The sequence below is a fragment of the Ixodes scapularis genome, unplaced genomic scaffold, assembly GCF_016920785.2.
Source record: "Ixodes scapularis isolate PalLabHiFi unplaced genomic scaffold, ASM1692078v2 PGA_scaffold12__126_contigs__length_90152505, whole genome shotgun sequence".
In the NCBI taxonomy this organism is placed as follows: Eukaryota; Metazoa; Arthropoda; class Arachnida; order Ixodida; family Ixodidae; genus Ixodes; species Ixodes scapularis.
In genome coordinates, this window is record NW_024609838.1 from 44,963,975 (window position 1) to 44,974,192 (window position 10,218).

The 10,218-nt window shown below is 48.5% G+C and overlaps 1 protein-coding gene across 1 annotated transcript; it reads right to left on the reverse strand.

Moving 5' to 3' along the window:
- Nucleotides 1-246: 246 nt before the first annotated feature.
- LOC115328491 (glucoside xylosyltransferase 1-like) lies at nucleotides 247-8,423 on the reverse strand. The gene is made up of 6 exons (XM_029989697.4): nucleotides 8,251-8,423; nucleotides 7,979-8,126; nucleotides 5,829-5,960; nucleotides 3,979-4,171; nucleotides 2,702-3,018; nucleotides 247-461 (listed from the first exon to the last, which is right to left on the reverse strand). Exons 1-6 carry the CDS (start codon nucleotides 8,421-8,423, stop codon nucleotides 279-281), a joined length of 1,146 nt encoding a protein of 381 aa, XP_029845557.2. The 3' UTR covers nucleotides 247-278.
- Between the last annotated feature and the right edge of the window lie 1,795 nt (nucleotides 8,424-10,218).

Genomic DNA, 10,218 nt, shown 5'->3' on the forward strand with positions numbered 1-10,218 from the left:
TCTTCGCCACTACGCCACAGGCGAACTAAGGGAGTGGAAGAACAACACTCATGCTTTCGCATTCAGCGCTCATATTAAGTGTTAGGTGTCCTTGGAATTTTCTCTCCAAAATGTCAACGCTCTACCGCCAGTATCGCGACATAACACAGCATAATATTCCTGTTTCGTGGCGTCATTTGTGGCCAATTCAAAACCACGATTCTGATGCACGGGTGGAATAAGAGGCTGAACACAGCAGTGGATAACGCCTTCCAGGTGCCGTTCCTATATGTTTATCATTATGCCGTCGCATTGGTGGCGTCGTCATTCAAGCCTCGTTCGTTGTCCAGCTGCCGAGCCAGGATCCGCCACTGCTTGGAGTGCAGCAGGAACGCGTCGACGCACACGTGTCGCCGTACGCGGCGCAGCTCGCGTTCCAGTGGATCGATGAAGTTCCGCTCCAGGCTTGTGCCCAGCTCGTACTGCGAAGAAGACACGAGAAACATGTTTGCCTGTTATCCGTGCAGCATTGCTCAGGGTTCGCAGAGAAAAAACACCAACAGAACACTTCTCGCTATGGACAACCACTACTGTTTAGAGTCAATGAAGGACCACAGTGTTTTAAGGTCTAAGGACAAGGATATGTGGCTTAAAGTCTACGGACTACCATGTGTGACTTACGGTTTATGAGCGATAAGTATCTGATGATACATGAACGACCAGAGCTGTCCTATATTGTTTATGAACGGTCGTGTCTTATTGTCTACAGACCGTAGGAAACGGTCCACAGTTTTAGAGATGAACAAACGACACTTAATTATGGGCGTCCATAATACAAGCTTTTGTTTCAAATTTGATAGTTGTTGATCCGGCAATATTTCGGGGTTTGAGGTGTTGCGCCTTCCTGATTGCACGAACGCACGAGCATTGAAGGGATGCTGGACCAAGCATTTTAGTTTCTAAAATCCTTGGTTCAGCATCCCTTTAAGTGACTGAGACTGATGTCCCTTTCGCGGGAAATTTAATAATGGGTTTCATAATAGGCGTACCAGAAATATGGGTCACCGAACCAGCTTGGGCTGTCGTAATGCCCATGCGGAGAAGGTCCGTGATTGCAGTGCAACGCTCCAAGCTGTTTAGGGGAACCTAAAGCTTTGGTGCGACTGCCATTTCCAGCTAACGTCGCTTCGATTACGAATGATATTTCTCAACAAGACCGTACCACACGCAAAGTTTTATCGACATTAAACGCCATGATGATGATTATGCTTATTCCCTATTTTCGTACCGTATTCGAAGAAGAAAACCTAGTCTTCAAGCTAGAAGAGTCTTAAATTGTATTTGAACGTCAAGATACGCGGATGTTGGATGGCAATTGCTGCTTCTATACACCGTTGACCCCAGAGCAATCAACCGCCTCCCTCTCATCACGCGAATCCGTCCTCTGCTGCTTGGGTATGTGATCACGTGACGAAAGATACGCGTACGACTGGTCAAACCTGCACCGCGCTCCCAAGGCGCTGTGAGCTTAGAGGTGAACGCAGTGTATTAGAGCCGTCTTCGCCAGATTCCACACGCAGAATTCCATGTGAAATGCCATCTACGTCATTTCCTATGGTATCAGATCTGAATAAAAACCCGGTACGTAGTAGAGTGCCCTTTACTTGCTATTACTGTTAGTTGTTGTTTTTCTTTAATTCTGTGATGAAACACCTTTAAATAGGAAGAAAATAAATTAATATGGTAGTAACTCATTCAACTGTTACAATTTGGTATTCCTGGGGAGTTCAATACCTATCTTGTTAACGGACATTTGCCCTGAGCACTTCGAGCGTATGCTCCTGCTTCAAAACCAAGAAATCCTGGGGAGAAGCTTCAGAATTAGGGTGACCATACCCGAACTTATTATGAAAGCGAATATAGAGTCACGCCGAATTTCATTCGCTAGATAGGACATTGATATTAATGCAGAATCTGTTTATAAAACTCATTTGCATCACAAACTCTAATACTCGACCGTTACTTGTACTGTAGAATATCGCGCATCCGCCCACCCCACACTAAGCGCCCATGCCCAAATTTGTTAGATCTGAGAAAATATGCACAGTGCATTGATATATAAAATTGACAACCGGACAAGCGCTCGTCCCCCACTTTTTCGCGATTATCTATAGATTTTGAATGGCCGCTTACCCGGTATTTTAAAGCAGGTTAAAATTATGTGAAGTCCTTAGGGACCAGTATTAAAACACGAATTCAAGAATGATCCCCAATGGCGGTAAATTTGAGACTAAGTGATTTTGAACCATATAAAGCTAAAGGTTTGCGTATAACGTCAATAATTTACACCAGGTAAATTACGGTTGAGAAAGACCGGGGGACAAGGAATTCGTTGAGTAACTGACAGCTGAAGAAGTGTGTCGCTTCTTATATTACCGCTTCATCCCTTGTGATTCGTCTTCGGCGTTATTATCGAGTAACACCGCAAAAAATAATAATATGCTCAGGTTCTTAGGCTGTCACCAACAATGTCATGCACATGACGTGTGTTGTTGCCCTAGCTTCGCAAAGATAAGCTCCAACCCCCCTCACACCGAGAGTGCATGCATCCCAATCGACACACGTCAGCCGTACGACAACTCCACATATTGCGTGTCGAGTTTGTTTGTTTTATCTTTCTCTTTGTCTGTTTGTCTCTTGGAAAACACCACGACTCGCGTACCTTGCGCAAGACCCGGTGGATGGTGAAGAAGGCGGGTGACCTGAACGGGGCGGTGAAGCACTTCGCGTTAGCGTGCAACAAGGCGGGCGTTTCTCCCGAGCACGAATCGTGGAACCTGCAGTTGTCCTGGCGGTAGCCCCATCTGCACGTCAACATGAACAGCTTGTCCGGGTGGAAGCTGAAGAGGATGTTGATTAAGTCCTGGTCACCCCAGGGTATCCGGCCAGCGTACTCTTCCATTAGGGGTGCCATGCGCGACACCCAGTCAAAGCTGCGCATGCGCGTGAGGTTCATGGCCATAACGCCGGCGTTCGCTCCTGTGACAGTAAAAAAATCCCGGTTACTCGCCGTGTCTTGCACCTGCGCGCTTTGCTAAGCACAGACTAAACACAGCCACAGAATCCACGACGTCATATGACGTCTCACAGTCTCGTGACATAATGGAGTCACGTAAGCTAACATAATCACGTCATGATACTGCGTGATGTCGCATGCCAGCGTGACGGTTAGCGGAGAAATAGTTTCGCAATATTGAGAGGGAAATGGTTCCCGCTACATTTAGCGAAAACATTGCACCGGAGCTAGGAGCACGTGGCGCGAAGGCTCGCACATGCGGAACCCTGGCATCCTTGGTCCAATCCCCCTCTCTGGCCGTTTGGATCACGACGAGCATTGTTTTAGAATGTGGCCGAGTACCACTACTAGGTGATACATGTTCAAGGCCCGAGGCTAGCAGTCGTACTGCACCGGCTAAATGTCTTATCTACAAAGTAAACCACTGTCGCCATATCTCAGAGGAAAACAGACATACCTTACGTTGTTTAAACACGAACGTCTAATTTTATTTTTTGGCCGTCCCTTCGACGTGTTAGCCTGTTCAAATACGGCGTTAAGTGTTTGTATTTCTGAGAATAGAAAAAAATACAGTAGAAGAGAAAACATTTTTATTGTTTTAAAGAACAAGTGTGCACATTGCCTAACATTGTTAGATCGAACAAACGATGAATGGATGTATGAAGCACATACTTCAAACATGCTGAAGAGATGTCCGCAGATGATTTAGTCGTCATGTCTGCAGCACACACCGTATCTTCTCCAAGATATATAGGCAGTGCTACTTTGGGTTTAAGGGCTGTGGCCAATAAAAACTTCTACAGTGGTCGAAAGCACTCGTCTAGTTCACTAACAGAAGTTATACCTTCTTTGGTGCAAGATGAGAAAAAGCGCCGATGTTATGATCGTTCCAACAGTGTAGCGCAGTCTATGTACATACGTACCGAAAGGGGGAGGGTAAGGGTGCTTGGCACGCCGGTGGTACCAGTTGTGAGCGAAGTCTTCACCCTCGGAACCTAGGGCCATTAGATGGCTCTCGTTCATCTTCTCGAAGACGTTCCAGTGTTCTTCGACAGGGTTCAAAAAGAGGGTGTCGGCGTCCACGTACAAGACTGCATCCTCGTTTGGTAGCATGTCCTGCAGGTAACGCCGCGCAAAAGTTGTCATCAAATATCACATTGCACGTGTCCTTCCTTTTGGATAGGATAGTCTTTCTAGGGGGAAGATCGAGGATGTACCAATGATGACGTCATCGCGAGGCCTTACCGTCTATGTAGTAGTGGTTACAATCGACAAAAAAGAAAAAAAAAAAAAACAAAAAAAAAACATCCGGGCGGTTGACATCAGCTATGGAGCTTGGAACGCGTCTTCATTTGCAGGGTTTATACCTTCTTATACCGTCCACGCATCAACGACTAGCAACACAAAGGCACGTTGCGGTAGCTGTCGTGTCAGCTCCCGCGACGGGACTTGAGCCTACATTACAGAGAGTTCTCGAGTGTTTGATCGCAATCACGTCCCTTATGGGTGGCATTTGTATTACGAGCAGCGAGGAGCGACTGAAAGCGTTGATCGCCCCCAAACCTCTCCGCCTTTCTCGGTGCTTTCCTTCTCGCCACGCGAAAATGCACCGCGTGCGTAGTTCCTTCCAATTTACACAGGAGGCGTCCGCATTAAATTTCAAACGCTCGCCATGGTCTGAGATGAACCCTGCTGTCGGATGGTCGTAAAAATGCTGGCGAAAAAGGCGAGGGGAAGCAAGAATCGGTATCGTCGCGACGTCCCATCTCGTGTTCGGTTTGGTTTCTGTCGACTGTCTGGCTGTAGAGTGACCTGCAGACGAACAGGCGTCTGCCACATCCAGCTCCACTGCTCTGCCACTGCCAGGATCGCGACAGGCAACAACCAAACACTTCCATGACGTCATCAGTCGGGATTCGGGGGTCCACTTCCGAGAACGCGGTAAACACGCCATTTGGAAACGCGCTTCAGCCACAATAATTAAGCATCCTCAACGACGTGATGCTATGGGTCGGTTGATTGCTGCGAAAATAACGAAAAAGCCGTCTAGGCGAAGAAATGAAAAAAGTGCAGGAGATCTGCTGAGTAATATTGTGACTGGGAAGTCTACTTGACACTAGACTGGGAAGTCTACTTGAAGACTTGAGCCTTCAAACCTGAAGCGCTTGTAGGTATAAACTAACGGTGCTCTGCGCATTGTTGTTATGAGCGTGGAAAGTATTGTCCACCCTGAATTTCACGAGAGGGAGAAAATCGTTTCATGACATCATACCTCAGCAGTGACACATGTAATACGCATGTTTTTTTTTGTTTTTTTTTTCTGAACATGGGGCGGCGGACAGTCGTTGCCTTACCCCCAATGTGACAAAAAGTAAAAAATCTTCCTCAGACGTTGATACAGAGTGCGGCAATATGAGCTGGGCGTTCATGACGGTTCGGCTTAAAGGTCAGGCGGGGAGGCCCAAGTAAGGGACTGCCCCCTTTCCTCGGTCTCATGACGGCATGGCGGAGGAGCCCGATGTTGCATTTGCCCTTTTCAGTTAGGCCTAAGGTGTGTCAGCTTATATTTCCGCTAAATGTACGTCGCACGGGACATCACCACCATTGGTGTTTGAAAAAGAGAAAAAAAAAAAAAAAACGGCGAAGATGATGATGTCTGATGTTAGACTTCCCCTAAGCGATATAGCCGCGTAAAGAAGAACACCGTCCTTTGCGGTATGGTGCATATCAACCTCATCACGGTAATGTCCCGGGATACGAAAAATTCACCCACCGGGAGGAAGAGTCGCTGCGTAGAGCAGGGCTCGAACAGTTTCTTCCACGTTTCGAAGCCCTCTTTCGGGAACATCACCAAGCGTAGATCGTAGGTAATCCGGTTCAAGGCACTCGCTGGCCACTGCATGATCTGGACGATTATATTGACGCAAGATTACGACATGTATAGGACAAAGCGTTGTTTACAAACAAGCCCATGTATTTCCTACACGAGGTGTGGGCATTGCGCGTGCGCAGAAAACAAGTTTGTGTGAAGTAGAGCGGAAACAGCGCGCAAAAACACAGGGACAATAAAGAAGTGCCCAGAGTACAAGCGCTGTTTTTGAGCAATGAATTGAAGTAAAGCAGACCATGGTGAAAAAAAGCGGTGTTGGAACAAAGACTGAAAGGGGGCCGAAATTCTACTCAGACTTCGCGCATCTTTCGGCAGGTGCGCTGTCGGGTTGGGGCTCCGCGCGCAGCCGCCGTCGCACGCCGCATGCTTTCAAAGTGTGTGCGGAAATAAGGATGGTTTCTCGAGCTCCTGTCCCGCCGCGCCATCTCACGGTATTTTCCAGAATCGTGAGCAAGCCTTCGACGCACCTGCTTCGTGGCGAGGCGCCGCCGTACATAAAGGGCTATCCACACGAAGGAGAAATCCGCCCCTTCCTCCGCAGAGCGCGCATCACGTGAGACATACGTCATCTCTTTTTGACGCCTCGCGGCGCCGTTCTCCTCCGTGGCGGAGGCGCGGAGGCTTCGTACCCTTAGCATGAGAGCTCCCTAGGTGCAGGCAGCGGAGCCGGGGACGGAGTTTCCCGAGTTGTTGACGTCGCAACATCCATGCGCAGAGTTCTCCTTCGTGTGGATACCCCTTAAAGAGGTATTCACACGAGGGAGAAATCCCGAGGATTTTTCCCCCGCAAGTTCGCATCACGCAAAGAAAACGGGAAGCTTTCGCACATCTCAAAGCCTCACGTTATTGTTGCGGGACGCGCGTGCCGGGGAGAAACCCCCGAATTTCTCCCTTGTGTGAATACCGCTTAAACAACTTTCTTCTTCTACCGTGATGCACACTGTCCACAGCCGACATATGAACAAAAAAAGTCACGTACAAGACCTATTTCAGTATTGTGTTTGAATGACAGTATTGCAGCTTTTGAGTGTCATAAAAGAAAAAAAAACAATTCGTACATTTATTGATTGGAGAAGTAACGCAATGAGCTAGATGCGAGAGCCAAAATTCTAAAGGCTGAACTCTATGGGTGGAATATGCTGCGAAAAATCTACAAATTTTGCGCGGCGGTTTTTGCTCTGCGAGTGGAATCACCACAGTGGCTGCTACGTCGCGCGCAAAGCGAGCGTGCCATCGGGCGGCGTTCGTCAGTTATTCGTCGCATAATTCGCTCCATGGAGTTCAGCCTTCACTCTGGTTTACAATTAACTAGATAATTATCCCCACATTCTTACCACACACAAAATATGTATCTATATTAACCTGACGTTTTTGCTCCAATTCTTTATTGATAACGATAAAGTATGACTTTTGAAAAATTCGCTCTCTGCATTTTCCACTGGAAGCACACTAAAAAAAATGCTGAAATTTCACAGTGACAAGAGTCGTTTCTCCACTGAAAATTGACCTGTTTAATCTAAGTACCATTTGGGTCTGGTCACACTTTAGCCTGGTAACTACTCCAGAGTCGGTTTATGGGTAATTTGCAGTGACAAAGGCACCCGGTGTTCTTTTTCTCCTTTTTTTTTCAACCGCAGATATGTCACGGCAATCCAAAATACATAGTGTTCGCTGGAGACATGTTTGTTTCATACATATATATGCTTCGAACATGTCTTTAGGCAGTCTTTTGTGACCAATGTATCAGGGCGCTCATGCAAGGAACAAACACTCCTGGGACAGTAGAGAGTTTAAGGGAACGACTTTGCACATCCGATACTGTACGACGGGTCCTCCGGTACGAACTGCGCATGCGCTGCCGCAGGAGACTCGCACATGCGCAGTGCGTACCGAAGGACCCATCGTACCCTATCGGATGTGCAGAAACGGTTTCCTAAAACTCGCTAGTATCTGCAGATTGTCTTCCCTGAGTTGAATGCGCAGTGGATCGTGGATTGACGGTGCAGAAAACCACTGGGCGACGCCTTATTTACCCTGTCTTGAAGACGCTTGATGTTTTCAACATCGGCGTACAAAATCAGCCTCAGTGGAACCCTCGAAAATGCGACGGCTGACTTGAGACTGGCCATTGTAAGTTCCAAGCCGCTCGCACAGGTCACCACCACTATCGTCGGGGATACCCTGCGTTGATGTTAAAGTGCGTACGTGCGTGTGTTTAATAGAGTGGATTCACCGAACTGATGCGGTATTCCCACTTTCTGTACACGGTGATTTACGGGTTTTATTTTCTGGCGGTTGCACCTACTTTTTGTCTGTTGAGCGATGGGCCTGAGGTAGAGCGGTCGGACTCTTGTCGTGGGAGCACCTGCATCCGGTACCAGGCACCTCGTTGTACCACAGACTTGCGAGTAGAACCAGACCCCAGAAGAGGAGGAGCGCGGCCGAGGAGCGTCGAAGCCAGAATCGTGCAGCACGCATGTCTCCTTAAGTTACGCAGCGGAACTCAAAGCCTCACTTGCTGTGTAAGCTCGTTGCATCGTGCGTCATCGAGACACCAGCATCCAACTCTTTTCTTGTGGAGAAGCTGCAGAAACGAGAAGAAACATGTTCCACGATTTCGCATCATTAAAGTTTTGTTTATGTTGACACGTTAGGGCCTGTTCACACACTTGCGACTTCTTCGGACCGTGTGCCTTGAAACTTCTTAAACTCCTCACAAAGAGAAAAGGCGCCATCTATCAAGAAGCAGGGCAACACTTGGAAGTGCAGCACATTTCCTAGCTCTTTCGATTATCATCTTCTCTTTCTTCGTTCAAACGTTTCTCAATAGTATAAACGAAAATTCCTCATAAAGTTGTACGCACATCCTACCTCCATAATACCCCCCAAACTTCACTCTAGTGAAATGAAGTTCCAGGATCACCACATATATTGTCACAAATGGCAAGTGATGAGGCGGTGAGTAAACTGAACTGAACGTTTAATGGGGGAACTTGTGCTCAAACGAAAATCAAAAAGAAACAGAACATAACAACAGAGTGTCGCGAGCGTCGAAGTCGGCGTAAGTGCAGAGTCGAACACTGGGGCGAATACTGACTCCGGCGCGGCGTGCCGGAGTCAGAGTGTACGCGCGCGGCATTCTGGAACTATCAGCGTAGAATGTTCGGCGCGTAGAACATTCGGAACTGGATCAGACGAGAATGTTCTCGAGCTGACGAGAACGCCAAGTTGAAAAGATAAATAAAAGAACAGTCCGCTGACTGGAATCGAACCTACACCTTCCGCGCGACAGTCAAGCGCGGTCACCACTCGGCCACGCACGCGCTTGCTCGCCGACGCGCTTGCTCCCCGAAGCGCGTGGCATTACTCCCCCTTTAAAGCGCATCGTCTCGATGGGACGTCCCGGGAAACAAAAACAGCAACAGCAACAAAAAATAATGGCAAACTACGTAGACTTGTGCGACACAATCCTATCTAGCGTATTACAAAACACACTTCACAGCCCTATCGATCGTATATAGTACGGCTTGAGGCGCACGACGTGGATGACTTCCGTTCGTGGAGGGCGGCGTGATGAAGTCCGTGTTCCGTCGGGCATCACCTCGTAGTTCAGATCCCCGAGTCGACGAAGCACTTACACTAGCGCTTCAGGAGTTTCTGGCCGAAACTACGGCGGCGGATCGCTGTCCGCACCCACACTCTGTCCCCGGGCTGGAAGTGGACGTCCCGACGACGAAGGTTGTAGCGGCCAGTGTCGATACGTTGTTGGGCTTGAAAACGGAGTCTGGAGAACTGACGGACTTCTTCTGTCCGTTGGGCAACCACCTGGGCATCGTCCCTTCCGTCGACAGCCGGTACGTGGCGTACCATAGCGTCCAGCATTGTCTTCAGTTTGCGACCACGAACCAGATGAAAGGGTATAACCCCGGTGGTCTCTTGCATGGCCGTGTTGTAGGCAAAGGTGATGTACGGCAATACCTCGTCCCATGTCTTGTGCTCCACTTCGACGTACATGGAAATCATGTCGGCGATGGTCTTGTTGAGTCTTTCCGTCAGCCCGTTGGTCTGCGGGTGGTACGCCGTGGTGCGACGATGGCTGGTGTGGCTGAGACGAAGGACTTATTTTGTCAGCTGGGCCATAAACGAGGATCCATGGTCTGAGATCAGGACTTCGGGAGCTCCATGGCGGAGGACGATGGATTCAATGAAAATTTCGCAACTGCCAAAGCAGTTCCGGAAAGAAGGGCTTTCGTTTCGGCGTACCGCGTGAGAT